This window comes from Podarcis gaigeae (genome assembly GCF_964106915.1).
Source record: "Podarcis gaigeae genome assembly, chromosome: 3".
Taxonomy (NCBI): domain Eukaryota; kingdom Metazoa; phylum Chordata; class Lepidosauria; order Squamata; family Lacertidae; genus Podarcis; species Podarcis gaigeae.
In genome coordinates, this window is record NC_139680.1 from 34,799,140 (window position 1) to 34,814,646 (window position 15,507).

The 15,507-nt window shown below is 42.0% G+C and overlaps 1 protein-coding gene across 1 annotated transcript in view; it reads right to left on the reverse strand.

The window, feature by feature from the left end:
• Positions 1–15,507, reverse strand: part of EYS (eyes shut homolog) — a 491,695-nt gene that overhangs the window by 383,761 nt on the left and 92,427 nt on the right. Inside the window, exon 10 of the mRNA XM_083729676.1 lies at positions 1,532–1,791. Within this exon, the coding sequence (XP_083585802.1) occupies positions 1,532–1,791 (260 nt within the window). The remainder of the gene's footprint in view (positions 1–1,531; positions 1,792–15,507) is intronic.

Consider the following 15,507-nt stretch of genomic DNA (forward strand, 5'->3'; position numbering starts at 1 on the left):
ATGTTGTTGGACTACAATTCCCATCACCCCATCCAGCATGCCCAATGATCAGGGATGATGAGAATTGTAGTCCAACCACAGAGGTTGCCACATTGGGGGAAGGCTGCTTTCCAAACATCTCATAGCATTCAAATGAGGCTCCCTGGAATTCATGCCATCTGACTTGGTAACCCTTAGCATGGCTAATGCTACCTGCACATGCTCAAGGGCTCCTTCCTTTCATTTCCTTGTGCTCATGGGATTTTTTGAAGAAAAGCATCAGACAGTAGTGCCTTGGCATGCCCTACTTTGTTCTGCTCTTCTCTTTACACCTTTTCTTTTTGCCACTTGCAGCAAGTCTAGAATTTCAAAGATGTGACTGAAGCTGCTTTGGCTTCCAGGCAGGGCCATTTTTTGTCTCGAGATGCTTTCACAGCAGTAGCAGCATTCCCTTCTGGCTTACATTCAATTGCCTTCATTGCAGATGGCACAGAAGAACTTGTCCACGTGCACAGAAGAAAGCCCAAGCTGACACTGCCTCCATCTCCCCCTTTGAAACTGCTGCTGCTCCATTTTCTGACCCAGCATGGCACATTAAGGCGATGTTCTGTTTCACCCACCCACCCAATAGCACCACCAGCCTCCTTCTCACTCTTCTCCTCAGACACACCCTCTCTCTCTCCCTTTTTTCTTGCTGGTGGTCTTCACTTGGACTGCCAGCTTCCCTGGAGGTCATGCTCAGCTCCCCTTCTGCCATGGCTGAAATGCTCTACCTGGCTGGATCAGGACTCCTCAGAGGAGCTAGGGGTGGCAAGCTGCTATATAGTGGACGCTCGGGTTGTGAACATGATCCGTGTGGGAGGCACATTCACAAGCCACAGCGCATTCGCAACCCACAGTGCTGCTTCTGTGAACGCGCTGGTTGCGATCCAGTGCTTCTGCACATGCACAAACGCGATTTAGTGCTTCTGCTCATGCAGAACTGCTGAAACCCGGAAGTAACCCATTCCGGTACTTCCAGGTTTCGGCACATCCGTAACCCAAAAAAACAAAAACAAACCCACAACCTGAAGTGTTTGTAACCCGAGGTATGACCGTATTCAAAAAAGCCTTTATAATCATCACACCATGATCCCTGTGCTCCATATTACTGCCAAAGCCAGGGTGGGGGGAACATTTGCAATGGAACCATGGAATCCTCAAGCCATGTAGTCACATGCAATGAAAGCATACAGGAACCAAACCATGTTGTTCTTGTCTCTCAGGTTAGCAGCTTCCCCTTTGCCAGTCTGAAGCCTCTGGCAGGTCCCCACTATTATCCTGATTGATCATTGACTATTTTGGATGCTGGATGAAGGTTCAGAATAGAATGCAGCTCATTTGGCACTGGCGGCCTAATGTACACACCACCGAGTGTTGGTAGGACTGGGAAATGTCTTGTGCCAAACTTGATGTTCACACTGTTTAAAACAGTAATTCAGAAGGCTACAAAATCGACAGCATTCCACAGTGTGACTTGCATGCAACCGTTTTGATAAGTAGTGCCATTTACCTTTTTGACAGATGCACAATGGCTTCCCATTAACTTGTGCCAAACAAGTAGAGTTGTTGATACATGGGTTGTAGGGGGCATCACATGGGTTGTAGCGATACTGGCAAATCCTTCCAATATAAAATGGAGGGCAAACACATAGAAATTGACCATAGACAGTGGACTCATGGCAGGTGGCTCCATTCAGGCATGGTTCAGAATCACATTCATTTATATCTTCGCTGCATTGCTGCCCTGTCCAGCCTGCTGCACACAAACAACTAAAGGGGGAAGAGAGAGGATAATGAAAAGAGGTGAAAGCAATCTTTTTAAACAACAAAAAACATAAACACTTGCAACAGTCTCCTATATCTGCCCCATTGCTTTGATCTGTGTTTTCGGTGCTGACTTACAGTTTCCCCAGGGTCTTTTTCCTCAGCAAGTAAAAATAAACCCTGCTACATAGAACAAAGGAATTCATATCTGAGAAAGAGAAGGAGAAAGTGCTTAAAAGTAAAGGGAACAATGTGACATATAAATAAAATAGCTGTCCCATCATCATGCTCAGTGTTACCTGACTTCCACATGCAGAAATGGCCACACAAATACATAAGTATGTAAAATGTGCATAGTTTGCTTTCCCATCATTTAGGACCCTACAATGACTCACAGTTGCAAATGCAATTTAGAACAGTATAAAAATACCAATAATCAGACAAATAAAACAAGAAATTAATTATAGCAGCACAGTCTTAAAGAAAATAAATAGGCAGTAGCTAAGAGTACCGGTATATGAATATTTTCTGCCATTAAAGGCCATTAGGCTTAGCATGTCAGATGAAATATAGCAATGATGGTGCCAGGCAAATGTGCTTGGAGAGAAAGTTCCATCACAGGCCATATCTGCACAACGGTATCATACCACTTTAAAAGAATCCTTGGAACTGAAGTTTGCTAAGAGTTTGCTAAAAGTTATTAGGAGAGTCCTATTCCCCTCACATAGCTACAATTCTCTGAGTTGATTAACAATCAATCCATCTCAGAGAATTCTGGAAAATGTAGCCTCCTGATTTTTTTATTTTGAAAGAAAGAAAGAAAAGTATTTGTGCAGTTTCATCAATTCCGCGAGAAGCTACCTAAGAAGCCAATGTATATTTCTTGCACATCCTCATGGTGCTGAGATTAGATTGTAAAGGTGGGATTTGAGAGAAAGGTGGGATTTGAACACAGATTTTACCAAGTTCAGCTATTTTTCCACTTGAGCCTAATTCAGGGAAGATGCAAGTTGTTTTCAGGCACTCACACAATAAGCAGAAAACTTGCACCAGCTTGTTGTTCTCTGCCAGCCACGCATAGGGGCAAATATCTGTAAAGGGGAATCCAGTGTGCACAAGCTCTGTCTGCTAATGGGAACCCTGATTGAGCAGGGTTCCCAGTTATAAGGAGAGTCTGTTTGTACACAGAGGCTTTTCTGTACAGACATTTACCCCAAATCTTGGAAGATAGGAAGGTGACAGGACTGCCAGAGTAAGTGATGGGAATGGGGCCAAATGGTATGGCCCTCAATCTGAGTGTGTGACCCCCCCAAAAAAAACCCTTCTATTGTTTGCATTTTCTCTCATCCAACTAAGAACTGACCAGCTGGGTGGGATTCACCTAACAAGCTCCGTCAGCAGAAGTCCTATGCAAGAACTTCCACTTGCACAATGGGGTTTTACCCCACACTCCCCTCCCCAAGCCCCCCACAATTGGTTCTGTTGGGGGTCAGGAGAATGACAGCACAAGGAGGTGGACTGTTCTGTCTGCTAAGCTGAAATGCTTGTGGATACAGAGCATTCACCATAGTGCAACGTTGAATGCTACCCACTGACATGAATGAACCTAAGTTATGGCTTGTCTACACTCACACTTGCCCAAGCGGTTTTCTTTTTGCCCTGACACTTTCCTTGGCAAAATCCGCTATTTAGCACTGAATCAGATCCAACAACAATCTGCGGGAAACCTGTTTGACGTTTGCTCCAATTCAGCGGTAAAGATTAGGTTTCCCTGGGGGAAAGCAGAGGGAAAAGTGGAAGTCTAGTTGAGTCCTCAGTCACGTCCATTCATTTCAATGGGCTGGCTGTAAGCAGACCTAGCGTCCCCTGTGGGTTGTACCCAATGCTGTGACAAAAGGATTCTGCTAGCGCAATGGGACTTCAGTTTTCTCTTCTGCCCCCCCACATGCCCCTCAGAGTCTGCTCTAGATGGTTCGCCCCCAATAGCTGATTTGGCTGGTGCCCAATGGGAAATAGGGAACAGGAGAGGAAAATGAAACTGCATTGCACCAATGGAAGTCCCTTGTGCCAGCAGAGATGTAGCACTGGATATGGCCCTGAAATGTTCCCCAGCCCCTTCAATCTCTCTTTCACTCTCAAACACATGTGAGCATCTGCATGTGAGCGTCTAGAGCACAGTATACGTAGCCTGGCTTCTGAACTATAAAAGTTTCCCTAAGATCTATGAAAGGCAACATTGATGAGACTGCATGCCCTAATTTAATTGACACAAATGTGCAGTGTACTGATCACCTTTATTACTTCTGCTCTCTAAGTGTCCTGATGACAGCCACAGCACGTTAGAAAACCGCCACATGCGTTGACATTTCCAGCGCATTTTGAATGGAAACTTGACACATCAGAAACTCCTACATATTAGAAGGCTGCTGTTTCTCCACATTTGAGCACTGGGAGAGAAAAGGAGGAGTGTAGAGGGTCGAGTTACAGTACAGAATATCTACATTTTAAGCATGGAATGAGGGGACTTGATTTGCAAAGCCTGCCCTTCTCTAAGATGCCTTGCAGTTAATGATGCAGATGAGGATAATGAGATGCACCTGTGTTTCCTCTCCAAATAACCCTCATGGCCCTGCTTATAATGGCACTTCCCTACTTGGCTTCTTTTAATTTTAATCAACACTAACTATCTGGAAGCATTTGTTGCCGGTGTGGTGTGCCAAAATAAAATAAACATATTGATGTATGCCTTTTGGAAGGAAAGGACCTTTTTCTTTGTTCTGTGCTTCCCTCAACTAAAAATGTCATGTGTGTCACCCATATTGGAAGAAGTAAACAGCATTTTTCTTCTCCCTATCTCAATGCTGTTGGAGTTATACGCTGCCCTTTTGTCCCACAGCCAATGTGAAGCGTCACAAACGATGCCACAAAGTGAAGCATGAGACAGGCCTGAGACCTAGGGTGCACCCTGCAGGGTTTTTAAAAAGCTATTGCTGTTGTTGTTACTGCTTTTCAACTCCTAGGTGCCTGTGCATGTGAGCAGAACAGTCCAAATGTGTTCATCAATTTAAGTAGTTGGCAAGGACTATTTCTCCATAAATGCCACCATCAACATGTGGGGGTAGGATGTCCCCAAATAAACACAAATCATAAGCGGCAGTGGATGGTGTGGTGGGGCTGCACCGTTTACCTGATCTCCTTCTGGCTCCAGTGAGCGGGGGTCGCTCTGGTGGTGCACCCCCCCCAGCACACCTGCCCTGGGTGCCAACAAGAAACACTCCACTGCTTTTTCTAGCTGCGACATAATGAAGACTCCTATCTTCAGCTGCAATCTGAATGCACGACTTGAAAACGTGGATACAAAACAGAACACTGGACCTGCTCTAGCAAAAGAATAAATCAGCCGTATACACAGCATCATTTGGGGACTGAAAGAAAACGAGCAGGGGCTAGTTAGGCTAGTTGCATGCCTTCAGCCCTGATCTCCTTCCTAACAGAATCCCCATGTGACTTCATTTTGCATGCCTCCCTATTCCTAAGTAACGTCAGTCTCTCCCCTTTTCGATCACCGGGGCTACAATTTACCGTTACACAGAGCTGCTGGAACTGCTTAATGAATCATTGGCTTGTTGTTTGCAATAATGTCATATTTCTATTTGCTGAGACAAAGAGCTGCGAGGTGTTTATTACCTTGGAAATTTTCAGCACTTTTTAAAAAAAAATCCCAGATTGAAAAGCAAATGCAGTTAATTGCCTGCCAAACAAAATCTGCTGCAGGTAACTGCAGAAGATGTTTTACATTAGAAAGAAGTTGCCAGATTTTGACAAAATGCCCTTGCGTAGCCAGCAGAGCTGACCGTACCAAGTCCTTCTGGAAAAGCGACTTGCATCCCATTGTCTGATGGGAGATAAACAAAAGCTAATGGGCTTTTTCGAGTTTGATGTTTCTTCCAAGCTTGCTGAAGGATCAATCAAAGCATTTGTTTTTGCCGTAGGTACGGGACGCGGGTGGCGCTGTGGGTAAAAGCCTCAGCGCCTAGGGCTGGCCGATCGAAAGGTCGGCTGTTCGAATCCCCGTGGCGGGGTGCGCTCCCGTTGCTCGGTCCCAGCGCCTGCCAACCTAGCAGTTCGAAAGCAGCCTTGGGTGCAAGTAGGTAAATAGGGACCACTTTCTAGCGGGAAGGTAAATGGCGTTTCCGTGTGCAGCTCTGGCTCGCCAGAGCAGCGATGTCACGCTGGCCACGTGACCCGGAAGTGTCTTCGGACAGCGCTGGCCCCTGGCCTCTTGAGTGAGATGGGCGCACAACCCCAGAGTCTGGCAAGACTGGCCCGTACGGGCAGGGGTACCTTTACCTTTACCTTTACAGGCCCTTCCACAATACAAACTGTTCAAGGCTGCAATGCTAGAATGCAACCTCCAATCTGCCTCCTCTTAAACATTCCAAGCGTAGGTATCTGGGTTAAACTTCTCTCTCCAAGTTGAATACACTAAAATGTTCTCCTTCAATTGCAACCACCTCATCCTTCCATAATCTGCACTTCAAAAAGCCTGCATTAGGAAGATGAGGAAAAACAACCCATTCATTCACCACCTCCATAGGACAACAAAGCTGCTGAAAGTAACTGTGTCAAGGGCTCATTCAACAATCATTCACTGTATATTTCCTTTCCTGTGCATACTATCAAGTATCATTGCAAGCCACCATTTTGGGCAAATCCAAGATGCTAGCTATCGGAACCATACGTGGCTGAAGCCGGCTTAAATAACCTAACAAGCACCATTTGAAATAAAGGCACACATGTTCTGCTATGTAAAAAAACGTTGCAAATCTATCTTATTTGTAACAGCCCCATCGTCATCCACCACCCCGCCATTGATTCTCCCTCCTGCAAGCAGGGTAAGACCTTTTTGGCCCAGTTTTTTTATTGATTTATTTAATTTGTTTGTTTGTTTCTTCAGCAAAGAAAAATGTTAAAGCGAAATGTGTTCAAATGAATCAAGTTTCCCGCCTTCTGTTGTTTATGTATGAAAACACTACTGTGAGCTGAGTTAATGGTAGATTAATATGTAATCTTTATGAGGCCAGAGCCTCTCCAGAGTAGTAACTTCTCTAGTCAGGCCACACAACTGAGCCAGCTCTCCAGGAGATAGCTTGTGGTAGATATTTAGTTCAGAATTCACACATTACAGGAAGGATGGTGAGGTCCTCAAACCACTGTGTAGCAGACAGTAGGTGCTTATCCTTCCAGAGTCAAAATATAAGGATTTTGACAACTCACAAAATCCACATTTACTGTCCTGCCATTAATCCGCTTAGCACAGGATTCTAATTCAAGAGTGGATTGGCATCTTGTAATATCAAATATTTTGATAGTACAAACTTGATATGGACTATTTAAAACCAAAAAAGAATCTGGACATGCCCATGTTTTATGCCTCAACAAAGAATTTCCAGGATTATATCTCCAGTCTTAGACTGTGCTTTTGGCCTAATATTAATTATTTCTGCCTTTGCCCCAGTATAAATTATTTATTTAATGTACTTTTGTGTTTGGAGTATCCCTTGGAATAGGATTGATACTCATTCTACAGTTTCAAAAATTGATGCCTTTATATTGAAAATGGACCTTTGCCACATACTAAAGGTAAAAGGGCATATTCACATTTCCTTTCTAGCCTTTCAAACCTCCCTTATCCTTCTTCAAGTTCCAAAATTCTCAAGGATTAACCCTTTTGAAGTCCACTCAAAAATCCTTAGAATTTTTTTTTTAAGAAGACTCCTCCAAACACAGGTATTCCTAGCATTTCACTTTCTTTGCAAAGCTGAGGATAAAAGAGGATATTGACCCTATATGGGGAGAAAGGCATTTGATAGGAGAAAGCTGGCGGGAGAGATAAAGGAAGGGGACTATTATTATCATAACAGTGAAAGAATATGCCTTTGCATGTGCAGTCTTATACAGGGAAACCTTAGAGGGCTTATGTATTTATATATATATATTGTTCCTTCCACTCTAATTGATTCCTTCCATTTAATTGGTTCAGCCCTTTTTGCCTCATTCCTTTTCTAATTTCCTATGAGTCATTTCCCCATTTCTATGCATTTCTTATCACAGTCTCTCCACTCATAATCTCTTTTATAATAGCAGTAAAATAGCATATTTTTAATACATTGTGTATCAAGTGATGCAGCACACAAGGAACAAAATATCTGAGACAGAGGCACATTAATTATTATGCATTTCTATTTCACTTCATGTGCATGTTACCTTTCCCTCATCACCCTTTAAACTGATGAGCACATGTGATCATATTTGAAAGATCAGAATTAAAAATCTCAATTTAAACGCTAGTCACGAATAGTTTGCGGAATGGATTTAAGTACTGTGTCCCTGTGCTTTGGTTCACATCCTAAGCTTTGAATCTCCTAACTACTTATCCTTAATTAGTCTCATTTAAACAGAGATGAATTCTAGAAGGGTAGTCATGTTGGTTTGGTGCTGTAAACATAATAAAGCGTGTTACCGCACCTTAAAGACGAAGAGAGGAACAATAAATACGTTGGCCTAAGGTGCTTAAAGACTTTTATTTTCAAGTCAAGCCAGTTCCTGTATTAAAGGACAACTCTGGAGTAAATACATAGAAGCTGTACATTGTGCAGTTAACATCTAGAAGGCCACTCCCATGTTAGTCTGTCAATAAAATATATTCACTAAAATTTATTAGAATTGCCACTTTCACATACATGTCTACTGAATTTTATCAATTATTCTAAAGGTGCCTCTAAACTGACGCTACTTTGTGGCAGGAATTTGGGCTCATACTGGCTCAATTAAAGTGGTCAAGGTGTTCTGTTATCCTAGTGCAACAAATCCTTTTAAAGGGACTTTTTGCAGTTAGGAAAGTGATGGGAAATGTACTGAAATGTCAATAATCTTCCTGGACCAGGGTCCCGACAGAGTGTTCTATTCCTTTATTTTACTGTGTCAATACCGCTGTGGAGTTTAGTATATACTGCCTCTATGTTTCTCTAGGTCCATGGACTTTCCCAAATGTTGCCTGTGGAGCGCTCAAAACATCTGCTTTGTCTTTTGTTTAAACACAGCGGTGAAGGATTTTTTAAATAAAAAAAGTTAAAACCTCCATTTAAGTTATTTTTAAAAAGAAATTCTACATTACTTTGCTTTAACCAAAAAAAAAAAAAAAAAAAAAAAAAGGAAAACAAATCCTCAGAGTTCTTCAGAATTACACGTCTAGACAGCCTTACAATTTAAGGCGTATCAGGATGCCAGTAAATCCTATCGGAGGTTGCAAACAAAGTCACCAAAAAAAGCCACTGTGAAGCTGGAATATAAATATATATATACAAGCAAGAATATACACCACTCAGTCACATCTTAATTGTTTTAGGATAAGAAAGACACCCATCCACCCCAGAGATTATGGAAGAAATGGAGTATGAAGGAAAGGGGACACCCCCAGCTCCTAAATTACTGTTGTGATTTCAATTTAATATGGTTGTATTTCGGCCAACACACACATACATCCTGGATCAATGAAACAATGACAGTGGAACAAGAATTTTATTTCTGGAATGTTGTGGGAATCCAACAAAATCCCGCAGTACATGCATGGTCGATTTCCTCTTTGTTATCACGTAAGAAAACCCTGTCAAAGTGCTGTTTGAAAACAAAGTGAAAGGAAATAGGACCTTCTGCAGCTCCCGTCAGCCCCTGCCAGAATGGCCCATGGTGAGGGATAATGGGCTTTGTAGTCCAAAATGTCTGGTGGGCACTGGTTTGGCGAAGGCTGATCTAGGGCATTCTCTCTCTCCCTACTGCATCATGCTGAATGGCTCTAAAGGGATCCAAATATAACAATGAAACTGAAATGGTCAGCCTCTAGCTCATAAAGGCCCACATTAATTAGACATGAAACAACTGCCCTTCCATTTAATTGCATACTAAATATAAATCCCAGTGATAAAAACGTCACATATTTTACTGAAATGTTAGTTTTAACAATGTTTTAAAGGCCAATATATGATTACATTGCATATTGTGCCTGTTTTATAGTTCTCAGAAAAGCAGGGAATTGGGAAGAACATTAAAAATGAAGTAGATACCATCTTGGATGGGTGAAATTGTCTCAAATACACAAATAAATAGATTGTGATCCCTCAGAGGTTATTTTACAGGCATTCAAAATATTACCGTTGTTCCTTTTGCTTGTCTACAGAGAGAAACAGTAACTCACCAAATCCTATATAGGCATATCACATTCTCTCTTCTTGTCTAGCGTCTCCCTTTAGTCTAATCTTATCTCACAAAGCACTGCACATTGAATATTAAAACTGAAAGCATTATGCTCCATGTTTCAATGGCACTGAAAAGGTTCTAGATTTTTGTGTGTTTGTGTGTGTAGGGTTAGCACTGCAAACGGAAAGGGTGAAAATTGACATGTAGGTGTTGAAAGACAACTAATATTTTTTATTTTACTACATAAATTGATTCACATAAGAAGAACTATTATACCAATAGTTCGGAACTTCAAATAAAATGTACCATAACAGTTACAGATAGGCACAGACACTGTGAATTCTACGTACGCTGTACTGACTGACAATGTTTATCATCCCCTCTATTTTTGACACCCAGGGTGTGAGTTGCTTTGCCTATAAGAAGATTCTGGCATGCAGATTAGTCATCTGACTAATCATGTGGTTAAAGTCTAATCTTACCACCTAGTACTTTATGTAGCCAAAACGACCCTACCATACACACAAAGAGGCGAGAGTTGGGGAAACCCCAGGGTTTGCAGACGGACAAAAATATGGGGGCGGGGTACACCAACTAGCCTGAGGTTTGGGTGGAATGGAATAGACTTACTGGAATCCTGAACAGGAGCAATCAACACTGCAGTATTTTGTTGGAGCTCCCACTTGTATGAATATAAAAGCCACTTACTAATATTCTGTAATACTCAAGCATCATGGCCAGCAACAGACTTCAGAGAGCCCTTGGCATGACTAATTGTCCCCTTGCCACAAACGGTCTCCCATCACCGCTGATCCTTCCCCACCCCTGCCAATACAGTGCTACCCCGGGTTATAGATGCTTCAAGTTACAGACGCCGTTAACCCAGAAATAGTACCTCGGGTTAAGAACTTTGCTTCAGGATGAGAACAGAAATCGTGCAGCGGCAGTGCAGTGGCAGCTGGAGGCCCCATTAGCTAAAGTGGTACCTCAGGTTAAGAACAGTTTTAGGTTAAGAACGCACCTCCAGAACGAATTAAGTTCTTAACCAGAGGTAAAGGTAAAGGGACCCCTGACCGTTAGGTCCAGTCGTGACCGACTCTGGGGTTGCGGCGCTCATCTCACTTTATTGGTCGAGAGAGCCGGCATACAGCTTCCGGGTCATGTGGCCAGCATGACTAAGCTGCTTCTGGCGAACCAGAGCAGTGCACGGAAACGGCATTTACTTTCCCACCAGAGCGGTACCTATTTATCTACTTGCACTTTGACGTGCTTTCAAACTGCTAGGTTGGCAGGAGCAGGGACCGAGCAACCACTGTATTTATCTTTGCAATAGCAGTGCTGTTGATTTTCCTCCTCTCGTTCTTTATATATATATATTACAAATTGCCATTGCAATAATGGCAGCAGTTCTGGCAGCTTCTTGCTTTGGCACCTGGGTAAAGAGGAAGGACCAAGGGGGTCCTTCATCTCAAAGATAAGACATCCCGGTATCTCCAAAAAGAAAGTGGTATCTTCAAAAGTTTAATAAGGTCTTTCTTGATAGACACTGCGGCAGATGCAGCCTGTGCATCTTCCTAGTCCTCTCTCCTTATTAAACTTTTGAAAGCTTGCAAAAATATATCATTTGCCCGATAATAAATGTTGGAAATGCAAAGAAACTGAAGGTACATTCTTTCACCTTTGGTGGACGTGCCCAAGGATTAAGGCTTTCTGGGAGATGATCTATAATGAAATGAAAAAGGTATTTAAATATACTTTCCTGAATAAACCAGAGGCCTTTCTCCTGGGCATAGTCGGCCAATTGGTGTTAAAGAAGGATAGAACTTTCTTCATGTATGCTACAACAGCAGCAAGAATACTTATTGCAAAGCATTGGAAGACACACTACCCACCCTGGAAGAATGGCAGATGCAAGTAATGGACTATATGGAAATGGCGGAAATGACTGGCAGAATTCGAGATCAGGGAGAAGAATCGGTGGAAGAAGATTGGAGGAAATTTAAAATCTATCTACAGAAACATTGTAAAATTGTTGAATGTTGATGACATTGGAATGAAATGAATGGGTTCTAGTAATAAGCTAAAAGATTATGTAAGAGTGGATTGATATTAGATGAAAGTTTAAAGTTAAATAGGTGATGAAAAATAATTAAGGATAGACCAATAGGATGAATTTGCTGAACCAAATTTTTAAGTGGAATACAAATAAAGGGAGGCGTGAGGACGTCAGGGAAGTAAGTTAATTAAAGAAGAGAGAAAAGAGGGAGTTTTTGTTATTTGTTATTCTTTTTCTTCTTTTTTCTTTTTACTATGTTAATTGTTTGTATTTTTGTATTTTCTGTATTTTTGTGTTTTTGTATTTTTTGTACTTTTTCTTGTGTTTTTCCTAGTTATTGTCTTATTTTGAAAATTCTAATAAAATATCATTTAAAATAAAAGTAGATAGCCAGGAGGGAAATAATAATAATAATAAACTTTTGAAGATACCACTTAAAAGAGACAGGGCTGTATGCAACGCAGCCCAACTCCAAGTAGATCAATTAAAATCAATATATTTAAATTAGTGATACTAACTATAAACTATCAATTTCAATGGGTCTTCTCTGAATATCACTTAGTTGGATGCAACAAACAAACCCGTTTTAAAAAGCTCAAGTCAAAATACGTCTTTCTCCACACTGTGCAGTAAAGATTAAGCTCAACCATTAACAAGATTTACAAAACTTCATATTTAATTAAGCTTTTGGGCCTGCGTAGATACTTAAAATTTTAAGAGCAAATTTGCCATTTGAACAAACTGAAGTGTTCGAAAAGGAAAGCTATATTGCTGCAGGGCATATAAAACAGTAGGTAAAAGTATGAACACTTTTATTTTTTTAATCACATTAGTGTTGTGTAATATGTGGCACAGTGTTAACAAATATTGAAATTCAAAACTGGGAGCAATGCTTATATTTTTTAATAAGCCCATCTGTAATGAGGCAGATTTCACAAAGTTTGTTACTGTGAAGACTCCAATTAAACTGTTCCCCCCAGGTGGGGCAGTATTCCTGCAGCCCCAAGGGTAAAGAATAACGTCATAGCCACACTATATGTTTAAAGCACTCTGTCATGGCTTCCTCCAAAGAAACCTGGGAACTATAGTTTGTTAAGGGTGCTGGAAATTCTAGCTCTGTAAGGGGGTAAACTGAAATTCCCAGGATTCATTGAGGGAAATCACAACCAGGTGATTTAAAAGTTCTTTAAATATATGGTGTGTGTCAGGGGACTGCCATCAGAACAGGGAAAGGAAGCTGAGGGGCAGTTGGGTTACAGGGAACCTCTGAAAATCTTGCGAAGCAGTTCCTCTTCCAGTGGTGGGAAAAGTCACACCTCCAGTGGGGAAGAGAGGAAGGGACCAAGGGATGCTGCTGGGAGCCTCAGCACCGCTCCAGGTCAAGCCAGTCAGGAGGGAAGCACGCCTCTTCCGGCAGAGGTGTAAAATGCAAAGAAAGAAGGAAAAGGCTGGGGGTGACTAAGCTCTTTTGTTGGGGGAGGACCCGGAAACGACCACTCCCGGATTCTGCTAGCGATTGAGGCAGACATGAACTTGTGGTACTGCACTGTAAATAGTTTTGCACCAAAATAAAAAACAGGTCAGAGCCCTGACGGGTTACTCACGAGCAACCACCATTGCCATCTGACAGTGTGGATGTGGCCTAAGGGGGAGAAGGACGACATTCCCCCCTCCACCAGGCTGATTGCTATTTTATTTTTGCAGGAACAATACCTAAGAAAAACATTTACTGTCATATCCATTCACTCTCTGTGTGCAAGTTATAGCTTAAGCTTTTTTTTTTTTTTGTTACCTGTCACAATAGAAATGACCCATTTTTTAAAACTTGGGCTTACTTTATGACTAATTTCTGAAGAACTATCCCCTAAATATTTTATTGCTGTCCCTTCCAAATATTAAAGTAGAGAGGGAGGGAGGCATCTATGACTCTTATGCAGATGTACATTTTTTACATGTGAAATTTTTCTCTCTGCTTCATGAACTTTGGAGATAAAGTCCTCCTTTTAAAAACTTTTATTACCTTCTTTACATAGCCAAAGAGGCGTTTAATGGAGGCCAATGTGATAATTACGTGTTCTGAATGTGCCCGCTTTTGTCCTAGTAAAAAAGGAGCCTCTTCTTTTTCATAAAAAAAGCTGTACTAGGGCATTGTTTGCAGTAGTCGTTCTGTATAATACTTATTGATCTAACATAATAGAAGAATTTAAATTGCACACAGAAACAAGATGGCTATAAAATAAAATTCAATTATCTGTAAAAACCGGGAAGGGGGGGGGAGGATGCTGAATTTTTCAAAAATCACTTATACCGAAAGAATTTCACATTAGTAACATGTTCCCCTAAAAAAAAGCAATTTCCAAAGTAAAGTAAGATATACAATTGTTATGTGCCATTTCCTAAATGCACGGTTTTTCTTCTCTGCCAAAATAATTTTTGAATAGGGTACTTTAACGGTAGACTTTTAGCTAGTGAAATAAAACATTAATGTGGGTGAATATGCTGGACACAAAGCAATAAGACATATCAGCTTGCTTTTGATAACATCTGTTATTTATATTTCTGAGGAGAGTGTCAAAGGTGACATTATATTATTGCAGCTTTTGTTATTAATTATGGGCCGGATTCAACTAATAGTTGTGCTAGCAGCAGCCAGTGCAATTATTCCTGCCAGTGCAATGGGGCTTTTCCTACTCTGCTGCCCCCATGCTCCCCCATGTTTCCTGAAATTGGTCCTGGAGAATTGGGAGAAGCCCCAGAGCTGTGAACATGTGGGCTGGGCAAGGAGGAGAGAGATAAGATTTTTCCATGTGGCAAGCAGAAATGCTTGTGCTGGTGGAAAAATCCTATTACTGCAACATTTAAATCTACCTTCTATTATTGCTGTTGGTGTTGAACAGACATAGTAACTGGAAACAATTGCCTAAGACTACCATTGCCATCGGTGGAACTGAAAGATGGTGGAACGCAGAAAGGCAGACTTACATGTGTGATGACCCAGAATGTAACCCACGCATAAATGGGGCATTGCTTGCATAAGAAAAATAGTTCCTCATAGGTAAAGGTAAAGGGACCCCTGACCATTAGGTCCAGTCGTGACCAACTCTGGGGTTGTGGCGCTCATCTCGCTTTATTGGCCGAGGGAGCCGGCGTACAGCTTCCGGGTCATGTGGCCAGCAAGACTAAGCCACTTCTGGCAAACCAGAGCAACGCACGGAAACGCCGTTTACCTTCTTGCCGGAGCGGTACCTATTTATCTACTTGCACTTTGACGTGCTTTCAAACTGCTAGGTTGGCAGGAGCAGGGACCGAGCAACGGGAGCTCACCCCGTTGCAGGGATTCGAACCGCTGAGCTTCTGATCGGCAAGTCCTAGGCTCCGTGGTTTAACCCACAGCGCCACCCGCGTCCCAG